This window comes from Cotesia glomerata, linkage group LG7, assembly GCF_020080835.1.
Source record: "Cotesia glomerata isolate CgM1 linkage group LG7, MPM_Cglom_v2.3, whole genome shotgun sequence".
Classification (NCBI taxonomy): Eukaryota; Metazoa; Arthropoda; class Insecta; order Hymenoptera; family Braconidae; genus Cotesia; species Cotesia glomerata.
Genome location: NC_058164.1, coordinates 22,618,605 through 22,632,501, shown reverse-complemented (window position 1 = coordinate 22,632,501; position 13,897 = coordinate 22,618,605). Strand labels below are relative to the sequence as shown.

Here is a 13,897-nt window from a genome sequence, read left to right as displayed (position 1 = left end):
ACTATCGATGTAGAATCAGTTAGAGGGAAATATCAACAATTCAACATAGTCTTAAATGTATTCTCTTTTATAGCCTTCAAACTTCGCACATGATTAATCGTCATGATCTTTTACAATCGTATAAAAACATACTTGATGTAGTATTGTCCTTATGAGTTAAGTAGATACGAGTAAGTATGAGTTAAGCAAATAGTCACGTGGAGCGACTTTAACCCTTCGTCACTCGCGTCATGAGCAGATCGCCGCCTAACAACTACTCAACCTATAGAGACTCACTATAGTGCGAGCGAGAAACTAAAAAAGACGCGAGCGACGAAGGGTCAAGTTCGATACCATGGACCTGATGGATTTCAGGTTACTAATATCACTCTCATGAAAATAAAACAATTGTGCAAATATATCCATATAATAATTTTTTATAAGGCTTGCACAATACTGTTCTTAAGCTCAATAGTTGCTAGCGTAAAATTCTACCTTTGGGTCGTGCTGAAAATACTTGTGACAGTCAATTAAATTGCAAGCATCTACTACTAATTTCAGGTGCAAGAAATGCGCTGGAAACTAAAGATTTTGTACAAGGCTCTGTGACAAGAATCTTGCTCAAGCACGTGTTCCTTGGGTAAGGATAACACAAAGAAATCATTTGTAGGTAAAAGCTACTTGGCCGGCTAATCTGAAATAAAATTTAGTAAAACTTTTTTTTTTGTCCCTAATAAATCAGTTTATTTGTTTTGTCCGAATGATTTTTTTGTTTTTTACATGTTTGCTACTTTTTTTTCGACACGATGCATTTTGCTGTCAATCTTATTAGATTGCACAGTGTATATGCATATTGATCACGACAGGATACGTGCTCAAAACAAAATATCAAATGCATTCGATTGATTTATGATTCACTAGTGCTATAAATCCCCATCGCCACTCTCGATTTAGTTGTTTGTGTTCTTAAGTGCGTTTTATCAGTTTGAAAATAGTACAGCTAGATAAAACTATATTGCTACGAAAAAAGTTTTTATAATTGACGTTTATTAATACAAATAATTGTATAAAGCTAATGATGATTAGCATTTAGGGTGAAAACTAGTATTCGTTTTTAGAACACCATAAATAGTGTCCCCTGAGTTTTTTATAATAATGACATCCTTTCCTAGTCTAGGGAATATGGTAATAGATTTAAGAATTTACCTTTAAGTTGACGAGGTCTGTCGGTGACGACTAGGCAATAGCACCACAAAATCAAAACAATCGAACGTCTTCCCCAAACATCATATTTATAGTATTGTAAAACAACGAGGATTTTCATATGCTAATAGAGCTCGAATTGAATCTCTTCAATCAATTTACATTGAGAGGCAGTTTTACGATATCATAGAGCATTGTCTCAAAACAAACCCATCAAAGGAGTAATTAATGATCATAAAACTTCGATTTCATGATTCCAAATTCACTAAAATATGTTTTTGTTACATTAGAATATCCAAACGAACCTATTTTGTCGGACTTTAATTGTACGAGATAGCCAGTATCTAATCAATTGACGTTTTTCGATAAAACAGTAATTATTAAATGCTTAATTGGATTAGATTGAGGCTTTGCAGCTAAATTGTCATTTTAAATTAAGATTATGTTGGACTTAAAGAATATATTAAATTATTTTTATGTTTAGTAATGTTGAACCAGGTATTTATAACTCTATCGCTTCCCATGTAAGAAGTATCTATATGTGACAAATATTGCGCATGATTCTGACATCGCACATATTAAGTAGCATCGAGAGTGGTTGCTACTTGGATGGGTGACCGCTTAGTTACGGGCTGGTCTGCGCGTAGTTCTCTGCTTACTAAGAGAAGGGCACTAATGTTCTGGTAATAGATAAAGAAGATTTCCCTATCAATTACCGAGGACTTAACTCGGCTCTAATTGTACTAGCAAGGATTTTTTCTGTAGTTTTTCTATATTTCACTCCCTAAAATCCTAGGAAGTGGCGAGGAACAGGGTAAATGTGATACAGAAAGTCCACGTCCGTCCACAGCCTCAATAAAAAGGCAGATAAGGAAGGCTTTAATTAAGCGAATAAAAGATTAGGACTTGAATCGCCTATACAACAGAACCCTGTTCGTCTAGTGTAGATATCATTGTAAGTAAAAATGTAGAAATTCTTTCAAGTAAGAAATTCCTCGTATAAATTTGGCTTTTCCTAGCTGAGCAATTTAGATCGATCAGTATTAATATATTCTGTTAAGGAGTATTGCTAATCATTCCAACTTAAAATATACTATGTAATATGTATGGTGTCATACATTCTGTGTAAGGTAACATAAATAAATGGACTACAATATTTTTTACAATATATTATTTATTCATCCTTTAAAAGCTTATAAAAATATACCATAATTCACCTTTAATGATGTGTTCAAACATTAATTGTACATAACAATTTATAGTTCTTTATTCTACATTAAAATCTATAAAAACTATGCTAATTGGCTACTATGTAATAACTTTATCATATTCTTATTAAGATAAAAAAAATTCAACACAAAAAATGTAAATACATTACATTTGTAATATTTATATAGAGCGTGTCCAGACCTGTAGAACTAGTTTTTTTTTTATAATACAAATTACTTAAGACTATTAACTGGTTTCCGTTTGGAAGCACCGTCCTTACACGTGAAAAACCCGCTCATTGAGATTTAGTTGACTTACTCTGTTGAAAAAAAATGTCAAGTTAGATATGCAATTACAGTATCTACTAACGAATACTTATTGCTTATTTAATTTCTTACAACTCACCGCTTGACGTGTCGCATTGTGCCTCGGTGCATCGCATGAGCGTTAGCGTCTATGTTGAGCAGCTCCCGTCTACTGAAAAGAAATTCGTTTTGACTTGAACTCGATTTTTACGCCCTAGAATATATCAGTAAACTTTATGATAAATAAATCATACATACGAGTGGTGAGGGATGTAGTAATATGATATCGTATAATCTTCGGAGTAAGAATGTTTACGTCTCAGTTTAGAGTCATCACAAGAGTTAGTCCCGTTGGATTCCTCCATTTTTCTTTTATTTTGATCTTCAGACAAAGTAACATCGTAAACATAACAACCACACATGTCTCTGGAATGGAAATAACTTTATCAATAACTTAATTGCGTAAGGTGGTTACAATGATTGACGTTACATCGACGAAAGTATGTTTACTTACTCTCTGGATATTTTTTTGAAAACATGGTAGAAACGGTGCTTTCTGACGTATCTACACAACTTTGCCGGGATATCATCCACCTGCAAAATTAGATCCTCATGAGTGTTCTGCATAATGACCTCTTTCGCAGATTTTAATACGACGCCATGGATACGACCAACGGGCCATTCATATGGCACTATTATATCCGGAGCTAATTCTACGAATGCAATTTTTGCAAAAACTTCTTCCATTTTAGATAAATATTTATTTAAACTAAACTGATAAAAAATAATACAATAGTTTGAAACAAGCGAATCGGAGAAGTGCAAAAATATTGTGGAGTGTTTTGAACGAGTCTGTTGATTTTATAGTGTTACCCAGTGACGTATATTTGATAATAAAGACTTGAAAATCTATGCTCGTCATATAATACTAGTGAAGATTCAGATGTTCGTAGCATCATTTATTTTTTTTTACGATCCACAAGTTGTTTGTGATTCACGTTTAAAAATATGACAACAAAAGTGACTAAATAACACGCATTATCAGGCGGATCAAGTTTTCGGATTTAGATATTTTAGCTCAGGGCTGTCAAATTCCTAGCAAACCCATAAATATGCTAATTATCATAATGTGACAGTGATTTAGACAAAAACAACGACAATATATATTAGAGTACTTTTTCTTTCAACAATTTTTTTTTTTTTCAGTCCCATCGTGAAATTTTGTTGCAAGTACTCAAAAAAAATACCACGAAAGTTTGGGCCCTTAATATTAATATTAAGACCTCGACCCAGGCGTTCAAAGATTGCCCCTTAAAAAAACAGAAACTCTGACTTTTTTAGGTTTAAATTTATATAGTTCAGTGGCGTTTCATAGCATCGCTTTGACCATCGGCGGGTTTTTTTTTCAGAATTGAAAGCTCTATAAAATAACGTCCTTCTATGCGTTAGAGAGAGAGAGCACTAGTGTCAAGTCAAGTGCGTTCCAACGAAGACGCTTGCACGTGTGAATGTGTAAGTAAATATGCGTGACTACGTTAGCTATAGAAACTAGTTAGTCATACAGTTAGTTGTGTCTTTGTTTGGCACATACTTTACTGGACACTGGCGCTGTCTCTCTAACAAATAAAGAGACGTTATTTTTAATTAATAATTAATTATCTATGCGGTTAATTGAAAAAGGGCTAAGGACTTTTCGTCTCAGAATTATTTCATTCATCAGATGCTACAATGGCGTCCGTGACTTTTGGGACACCCTGTATAGTGTATATATATTATATACACTACCGACAGATGAAAATCCGGACAAGATGAAAATTTATTAAAACGATTATTAAAAGTAAAATAAATCAAAAATAAAATAAATGACACGATCGTACACACTTTGTAAAATGAAATAGCATTTTCTTTATAGATCAAGTTAATTTGTTTATGTATCATATTCAAGTTAAAAAGTAAACAAGAAGGTTGTCCGGAAATTTTCCGTCGGTACTGTACTATTAAGAACATTGTAACTTATTATTATGTCAATAAAAATTTTTTAAATTCTGAAATCTTTTGAAAACTTTAAACACAGAGATTTACATATGCTGAAAAAAAAAATTGGACATGGACGTAGGAAGACAGTGCATTCCACATCAGAACTATCCGGCTTTGAAAAACACACGAACACACAAACATAGTGACAACATCGCGGCAGTAGTCACGGAAGCTTCCTGTGATCTTAAAATGTCGAGATCTAATGAAACTCAATTTTTACAAAATACGATAGAACCAATAACTTCCCGATTTTTAAAAATAGTTGATTTTTTGAGCGCGAAGTTTAAAATAGCAATTATAAATTATATAATTAATAAAAATATAAACAAAAAGTTGTATAGTAAATGTATGTACACGACCTTAGCAAGAAATGTAATTCGTGACATTGCGTGTCACTTCAATGGCACAGAGGTTACTCACCGCTGTAACTTCTACGTTTTTCAAGGTGAATCATGACGTTTTCCCGACATTGACTACCGCACTACACGTATACAGATCTTTACCAACTACATATATACAGTTATTGTTCGTCATGTATTTATCCAATGATACATTTGCACACAGTTGTACAAATTTGAACTGCACAATATTAAACAAGATTAATCTTGTCACCAAGCATTAGCTTTACTGCGCATAAAAACATCAAAGTCAGCAATGCAACGACCTGATGAAAATATATTTGTTTTTATTATCTGCAAAGATCATCGAACCTTCGCCATCAACATGAATAAATAAAATGACTTTTATTTATTATTATTAGTCTTAATATTTTAAAAGAGAAATATCAAGTTAATATGCCTATCTAGTATAATAATGGTGACATTACTCTATTAAACTAGTGTTCCCATTACTTTGAGCTCGGAGAGCTCAAAATAACCCATAAATTGTATTTTTAAGCTCGAAGAGCTCAAAAACGTCATTGGTACAATTTTAAGCGCCTAAGTATGGAATTAGCGGGAAGTTGCAGAGATGGCCTTCAGGGTCAACCGTTTTTCTAATTTTTTTTGCATTTTCTCAGAGTATATATAATAATAATTCTGTATCGATTTGTACAAAATGAAATTGTTGCATCATACAGTTTTGGAAATATTTAATTTTAAAGTTAGAATTTTTTTTTGCGTAGTATAGAGTAGTCGGTTGGGTTTAGGCTTAGAGAGCATAGGGTTCCGTGTTCGAGTCCGAGCGTTAGACGATTTTAGATTAATTTAATTTCGATACATAGGGAAACAAGAAAGGTAAACGTGTTGAGTATATGAAACGATAATCTGAACACCCAAATTGAAACAACAATCCCAAAAAAAAAAAAAAAATTTTTTTTTTTAATTTGGCTAATTTATTTTGATGAAATTAATTAGTAAAATGTTATATGACAACTTGTACCACTGCCAAAAAATTTTACACCTCGATCACTTTGAATTTATTTTATCAGATAAAACCATTTGTTTATTTAAAAAATGCAGGGAGGATTTAAAAAACAATAGTGCCATATTCATTTAAAATTTTTAATAGTAAAATTATTGAAGAATATTGTGAGGGTTTTGAGGTTCAAACGTGAATTCTGAAGTTCTATTTTTACCCTCAAAGTTGTAAAACCATCCGTAAGTAGGATTTTGAGGTTCAAATCGTGACGACTTTCCATATTGAAATCTATCTTGAAATTCCAAATTAGCCCTCAAAAACCTCACTGAGGATTTTGAGGCTCAAATTGGAATTTATATTTTGACTCGGGTACCTTTAATTTGTTTTAGATGCTGTTCATAGCCCGCTAAGTCGAGTGTACACCATTAGCGTATAAGTTAATAATATGTTTACATATATCTTAAATTCAGTTCGAATAAAACAGATAAAATTGATGTATTCGCATTTTGTAGTGTGATAATCTATTTTAAATATTAAACAATCTCAACCTTTTAATCTCGGGCTATTAAAATGCAATAGTCGCGTTAATTTAAGGTTAGTGTTTACAGTTAAAGTTAAAACAGATATGAGATTAAGCTAAAGTCTACATTATTAAGTACTGTGAAAAATAATGGTAAGATTACCTATGACGTTGTCACATCCCTGATTAAAAATACTCATTGAAAAGTATTGAAAATTATTTCAATTCTTTTCAATCCATACGGACATTTTGAAAAATATTAAATGGAATTGAAACTTCGATCATTTGAATACTTTCTAATTCTTATAATGGAATTCAAAAGTATTGAATAGGATTAAATTTTTTATCGTTTGAATTCTTTTCAATTCTGACATGGAATTCAAAAGTATTGAACGGGATTCATTCTGGTATCTCTTGAATACTTTTCAATTCTCAGATACAAAAAACCATCTGTATCATCAGAGCCATCTCCAGAAAAATGAATACCCGTACCAGAGCCTTCTTCAGGAAGATCATCCTCTGTATCAGAGCCTACTCCCGAAGAATAATTATCGGCACTAGAGTCTTCTTCAGAAAGAGAATTATCGTCCGTAAAAGTTATTGATTTTGATGCAGAGTCGTTTGAAGATCGATTTTCTTCAGTCGTTAGCTCGGAAGTGGAATTTTGAGTGACCAATCGGGAGATGTTTTCAGGCAGAGAAAATTCTTTCTCCTTTTCAACAGAAATTGCTTGAATCCCTGAAAGAAATACATACAATGTAAGAATTAAATTTGATAAGGACGCTTGAATTCAAGCTAGAGAATCGTCTGGGCGATACTATTTCAAATCTATAAAAAATAATTTTTATTTTTTCTTACATGAGATGCTCAAGATGGAGATGCAGAGAACAATCACTGCTTTGTTGGACAACATCGTTGGCCGGCTGCCGAAACACGAATGCCAGCCTCACAGACCGGTTGATCTTTATAACCTTCATCGAATCAATTAATGTCGTTAAACAGACATTAATGATGAGTTGTTTATTTAAAATAAAATGATATATCAATCAATTGGGAATAAATTTCAATTAACCATTGTAAAAAAAACCTCTTTATCTGTTCAAGCACTAACCTTTGAGTCAAATAACAACAGGCAAACACTTGACTGAGTGACGTAGCTTTTTTATTGACAGTTGAGTACTGTTGTGTCGATATTTGTAGTACATGTGTCATGAATTAAAGGAATGAGGACAAATACCAATTAACATGAAAATTTATAGTGTAGCTTATAAGCTCTTAACCCCTGACAGACTTTGTTTATGTTAAATGTTATCTTGATATTTCAAAATGATATCTATCATACGCAGGATAATTCGAGCTTTAGTTTAAAAACAAAAAATTTCTTTGTCTTTATTGAAAACTCGAAATTAAATTGTGTTAAATTGATTAGTGTAAATTATTTACATCAAATATAAGAGTTCAACATTCACTGAGAGAGCTTTTAGCGTGCAACTAAAAGAACAAGGTTCGATTCCTGATCGAGGCTGTCCAAATTATTTCTTCGGTTACTGAAAAATTCCTACTGAGTAGTCCCCCTCTTCTTTTTCTTTTCATCCCTTCTTCTCCCAAATTCATCGCTAAATGACAAATTAGCTATTAATGCGCCGAACAAACAATAAGTTTTGCGTAGATAGCACAGTTTGAAAAAACAAGCATGATTAAGTTCCTTTAACCTCATACCAAGGGACTTTGCTCTTATTATTCACAATCACAGACCGATGAACCCTTGATATATCCTGTATTTATAAGTAACCGAGTCCATACCACTTGCATAGTTACGTAGAAGCTTGAGAAACGAGCAAATCTTATTTGAAATGTCAAAACATAGGTGTCTTGTTCCTTACGAGTGGGACCACTACTACAAATCAAGTACGATAGAAGTAATCTTGAAAAAAGAGATCACATGCGACCAGATCTCCAAGAAAGTCACTGGCATTGGGATCAACGTTAATTGCGTCACGGCACACCTGCAGTATTGGGGCGACCTTCCCTGGATGAAGAAAGACAAGGACAAAAAGAGTTTCCCGCATCCGAATGAGTACTTCATTGTTTACATATATTGTGAAAACTGTGAGCGCCAGTAAGTACCGAGTGATAAGCGTTAAATGTGTTAATGAGATGTTTTATCTTACTATCTGCAGTATTTTGATTGTTACGTCAATGGTGTAATGTACATTTATGATAGTTGAGTTTTAGTATATATTTTACTGCCTGACAAGTGACACAAAGCTCAAGTGTGCGGGAAGAAATTATCATGGAAACAATGCCTTATTGTCATCAAGTTCATTGCTGGGTCCCACGGGATTGGTTGGAATTTCCCTGGGATATGTTGCAAAAAGTGCTCGTTAAGGAGATTTCTAAGTATTACACGAAGTATGGAAGGGCTGAAGGATCTGCAATTCGCATCAATGGTATCACAGCGCGATTACAACTCCACAATGAGACTTATTGGATGAGGAATGATTTAGATTTGCAAACAAGGCCGAATTTCAAGAATTATTACATATTTCACATACCTTGTTTCCATTGTAATGAATTGTAAGTTATTTTTTCTATAAAAATTGTGCAAACAAAAGTTTACGTTTGAAAAATATAGACTGGTTTTCTGGTATGTTGCAAACACATGTACACACATATGTCATTGGAATTAAACCCAAAAAACTTAGCAATAAGATATAGATTAAAATGTATTTTTTTTTATTAAAATTTCGGAAATTGCATTTGTTTTATTCTTCTACTTACGTGTTCAATAAGGGCCAGTTTTTCAACCCGGGGTTTTAATTTAACCAGAGTTTGTAACGATAGCAACATATTTAATAAATATTAAAATAGTACTGTTGCTAAGGTTAAACCTTATAAACTCGGATAAAATGAAAACCCCGGGTTGAAAAACTTTGCGTCAACCTCTGCATTTGCAACAGTTTCCTAGAACTTGACTTTAACTTACGCATCAAGTTAGCGTAAATCTATTGCCAGAATTTTCCGAAAGGTTCGCTCATAGTTAACGCGAAGTTGCAGAAAGTTAACGTTAACTTCACGTCAACAGTTATAAGTATAACTGTTGCTCTACTGTTAGCGTAAACTTTACGTAAAATTCCGCAGGTTTACGTGAACTTCGTTTCACTTGTGCTTACTGGAGAACAGAGTGATAAATCCGCTCAGAAATATTTTGTTGATAATTTAGAATTGAACCTGATCTACAGTAACGGCGTTACATCTATCGGCAAGCGCGATAACATGTTGACCTTGCATAAGTATGTTTTTTATTTATGTTCATTTGCCAATTATACCCTGATAGCCACGCTTTGATTAAAACTAGTTGGATAAGAGCAGTTACAGTTAACTTGACATCAAGTTTGCCGTAAATTTTTACAGTGCAACAGTCGTAAACAAATTGACTAAATCTACAGCCCCAATTTGAATACAAGTTAACACCGAACTTTTGGTTAAATTGTACTACAATTTTACTAGAACTTGAATAAAATACTTGTACTGCAAGTCTTGACGTCGAATTGCAGTGTAACTTGTAAACAACTTAAGTAAAAACGTTTGGTTTGCAACTTTTTTCATCAAGTTGGCTACAAATTTTGGCAGTAGATTGAATAAAAGTTTAAGTTAAGGTGGCTATCAGGGTAATTCACATTGTAACGTTGTTGTTATATAACAACCTGTAGCTTCAAGGGGTGAAAATTTAACTCTTCATAAGTCGTATCATTCTTTTTACCGAACGATTTCCGCAGCGTGGTGAACGTTACGCTGCCTTGTTATTTAAATGAAACAGCAGCGACATTTGTTTGTAGCGGAATTTAAACCTCCATCGCTTACTTGCACCAAGTAGCACATCACCGTAAGTGTTAAAAATTCGATCTTTAAAATTTTTCTACAATATTTTAAAACGTATTTATAGCACTAACATTTTCAGAGAAAGAATTAAATATTTTTTAAAACTTTCCCTTAAAATATTGTAAAAAAAAATATTGACATGTAAAAAAAACAGCGCTGTCCTTATCACGCTGTCCTTATCTATGAAGGGTTAAATTTGGCTAGAGACTCACGAGTAAATAATGTTAGTACACGGAGAGAAATGGATGGTAGATACCACTATACAAGTATGGGCGAGAACGCCATACAGTATGGTATCGAAGATTTTTGTCCATTTTCAAATTGTACACATAGATGATTCGACCATTAAAGGAATGGTAACATTGGTGATAGTTATCGCGGATGCCGCAATGCTAGTATGGCCGTCAGGCCCATACTGGCTTGCCGTATGTACAATTCTTTTGGCAGGTAGACCTAGCATATATTGTGGTATTAGCTACAACACCATTGGAGTAACAACAACCCGGGAAAAAATGATCAGATATGATCAGGCATGAGTCTTCAGGTCTGATCAGATATGAAAAATGACCGGGTCTGATCAGACCTGGCCAGGCCTGCTCAGGTCTGATCAGATCTGTTCATGCTTGTGAACATGAACAGATCTGATGAGACCTGAACAGGCCTGGCTAGGTCTGATCAGACCCGCTCATTTTTCATATCTGATCAGACCTGAAGACTCATGCCTGATCAGATCTGATCTTTTTTTCCCCGGGATGCCTGTTCATATCTGATCAGACCTGAAGACTCATGCCTGTTCATATCTGATCATTTTTCCCCGGGATGCTCGTGCCCGACATTTCTCCTGTAAACATTTTAAAATATGATAATTGAATTGTCATAAAAATTATAAAACAGTGTTTATGAAATTTTTAGTAATAACATTGTTTTATTATTGTATAATATTATTTATTAACATTTCGTAATATATGCTAACATACATGAAGTTTTTTTTTAATATATATTTTTCTGAACATAAATAGAAATGTTTATATATTTATTTAGCATTTTGATATATTACTTCTTCTATTCTTCTATTCTTGGAAATAAGAATAAGTGTTTTTAAATCTAATTTTATCTCAGTTTCTATAAATGCATTAAATTTCAACTAATTATTTTTATCCTTTTCATAGATTTTAGGTTATTTGTTATTAAAATTTCTAAAATATTTATTTATTCAAATGATAATGATTCTACGGTAGTTTAATTAAAAAAACATGTTGATTGTTTAATATTCGTACAAACAATTTAAAAAGATGGAATTATTTAATTATATATAAATAATGTAAGACGACTGATTACAAATCAATAAAGCATATGAAAACACAAAAATACTACGACGCTCACGAGATCAACAGACTATGCGGATCCATATTGCATCCATATTGGAAATAATACATAACCCACGTGACGCTACAGTGTTACTTACCCGCCAAATCTCGAACTTGATTTCTGAGATATGTGTATACACCGTAGCACTCATATGTATTTATTATTTATAAGTATGTGTAAAAACACACCGCGAAACTATTATAAATAATACGAAATACTGAGTCGCGCATTTGTCTGTAAACTTTTATTAAAAAAATATAACTAACAATTTAACTAATAATAAAAAACAAATTTTCACTGCAGTGTTAATTTAAAATATTGTAGATGTGCAATAATTAATACTATCACCTTTCAAGGTAAGAATATCATCAGCAAATATTTTCTGTCTGTCAAAAATATGATAACCAACAGATAGGTTATCTTTGGTATTTACTTATTTCATGCCATAATAGGATATGTTTAAACAAAAAAATATTTATTTGCATAAACTTTATGTGACTGGTAAATCTAACAAACATAATATAATTTTTTATCTTAAGAAAATTAATTTAGAAATTATAAATAAATTAAAATTTTAAAAATGCATACCTATCTACTGAAAAAAATAAACAATCAATAATTTGTACGAGTGTAATTTTTTTAAATTTGAATTTTTGAATTATTAGTTTATTTATTTACAATTAAAAAAAAATTCTATGTCATATAAATTTTTAATCGTAATTTTCTTCTAGTCATGGAATAAAAATTTATTTATTTTCAGTCAATAAATCTAAAAATGTCTAACAACAATAGACCATTGCGAGAAAATGATGTTAATTCATCATTACCTCCGTCAAAAAAATACAAGTTGTGGAAAGAAAACAATGCGGTTCCTGTAAGCATAAAAATTAATTTTGTTTCTCTTCATATTTACTTAACAATTTTCTTACTTTTTGACAATAATTAAAATATTAAAATTTAATATTCCAGATACCAGTGAGGACATTGCAAAGGTGGGAGAAAAATTTATTTAATAAACCAAATAATATCAATGATGATGGCACTCTCCAAGCAAATAGTTTGGCTACAGATTCTATCACAGAAATAATAGATGATTCAAAATCAGATGACGGCACTGATATTTCTACAAGTGACAGTGATAACAGTGGAGACAATGATGTTGATCATCTTTCTGATCCGAATGTTTCTTTACTCACAGACATAAATCAATATACCAAATCTGAACAGTGCTGATATATGGAGTTTAAATCCTTTATTTCTAGGCTATAGATCAGACGTGCTCAGACATGGACAGGTATAATCAGGTCTGAGCGTATTTAACGCTTCAGACATGAACAGACATGGATAGGTCTAATCAGGTCTGGGCGTATTTAACGCTTCAGACATGAACAGGCATGGACAGGTCTGATCAGGTCTGAGCGTATTTAATGCTCCAGACATGAGCAGGCATGAACAGGTCTGATCAGGTCTGAGCGTATTTGACGCTTCAGATATGAACAGGCCTGAGCAGGCATGGACAGGTCTGATCAGGTCTAATTTCAGGCCTGATCATACATGAACAGGCCTGATCAGATATGAACAGGTCTGATCAGTCCTGATCATTTTTTCCCGGGAATGTTTATTTAATTATAGACGTAGGTTATGTCCGAAATCTTCTAATATATAAAATTCTCGTGTCACAATGTTCGTTCCCATACTCCTCCGAAACGGCTTGGCCGATTCTCATGAAATTTTTTATGCATATTCAGTAAGCCTGAGAATCGGCTACTATCTATTTTTCTAACCTCTAAGTGATAAGGGGTGTTCACCCTAAAAATTTTTTTTTTTACTTTTTTGATAAAATTTTTTTTTTTTTATTTTTTTATTATGTGGCATCAAAAAATACATACAACTCTAAATTCGCACTTTTTTATCACCAATCCTTGCTTTTTAATAGTCATTTTCATAATTTTATCATTTTCTATCCCGCTCGATAACATCAATTATTATCACTTGGTAAGTTATCCCCTCCATGTGTCTACCGGTGTCACTTCTC

At 32.7% G+C, this 13,897-nt stretch overlaps 3 protein-coding genes and 1 long non-coding RNA gene across 4 annotated transcripts; 2 read left to right on the top strand and 2 right to left on the bottom strand.

Moving 5' to 3' along the window:
* Window positions 1-2,629: 2,629 nt before the first annotated feature.
* On the bottom strand, window positions 2,630-3,710 carry LOC123269860. Its single transcript, XM_044735751.1, has 4 exons — window positions 3,211-3,710; window positions 2,955-3,122; window positions 2,797-2,868; window positions 2,630-2,710 (listed from the first exon to the last, which is right to left on the bottom strand). Exons 1-4 carry the CDS (start codon window positions 3,441-3,443, stop codon window positions 2,668-2,670), a joined length of 516 nt encoding a protein of 171 aa, XP_044591686.1. The 5' UTR covers window positions 3,444-3,710; the 3' UTR covers window positions 2,630-2,667.
* Window positions 3,711-6,991: 3,281 nt separating this feature from the next.
* On the bottom strand, window positions 6,992-7,575 carry LOC123269760. Its single transcript, XM_044735596.1, has 2 exons — window positions 7,471-7,575; window positions 6,992-7,350 (listed from the first exon to the last, which is right to left on the bottom strand). Exons 1-2 carry the CDS (start codon window positions 7,523-7,525, stop codon window positions 6,992-6,994), a joined length of 414 nt encoding a protein of 137 aa, XP_044591531.1. The 5' UTR covers window positions 7,526-7,575.
* Window positions 7,576-10,340: 2,765 nt separating this feature from the next.
* LOC123269885 lies at window positions 10,341-13,312 on the top strand. The gene is made up of 3 exons (XR_006510491.1): window positions 10,341-10,356; window positions 13,137-13,156; window positions 13,191-13,312. It is a non-coding gene; the product is annotated as an uncharacterized LOC123269885 (long non-coding RNA).
* On the top strand, window positions 12,631-13,142 carry LOC123269871. Its single transcript, XM_044735766.1, has 2 exons — window positions 12,631-12,736; window positions 12,832-13,142. The coding sequence occupies exons 1-2, from the start codon at window positions 12,638-12,640 to the stop codon at window positions 13,093-13,095; spliced, it is 363 nt and encodes a 120-aa protein (XP_044591701.1). The 5' UTR covers window positions 12,631-12,637; the 3' UTR covers window positions 13,096-13,142.
* Window positions 13,313-13,897: the final 585 nt, after the last annotated feature.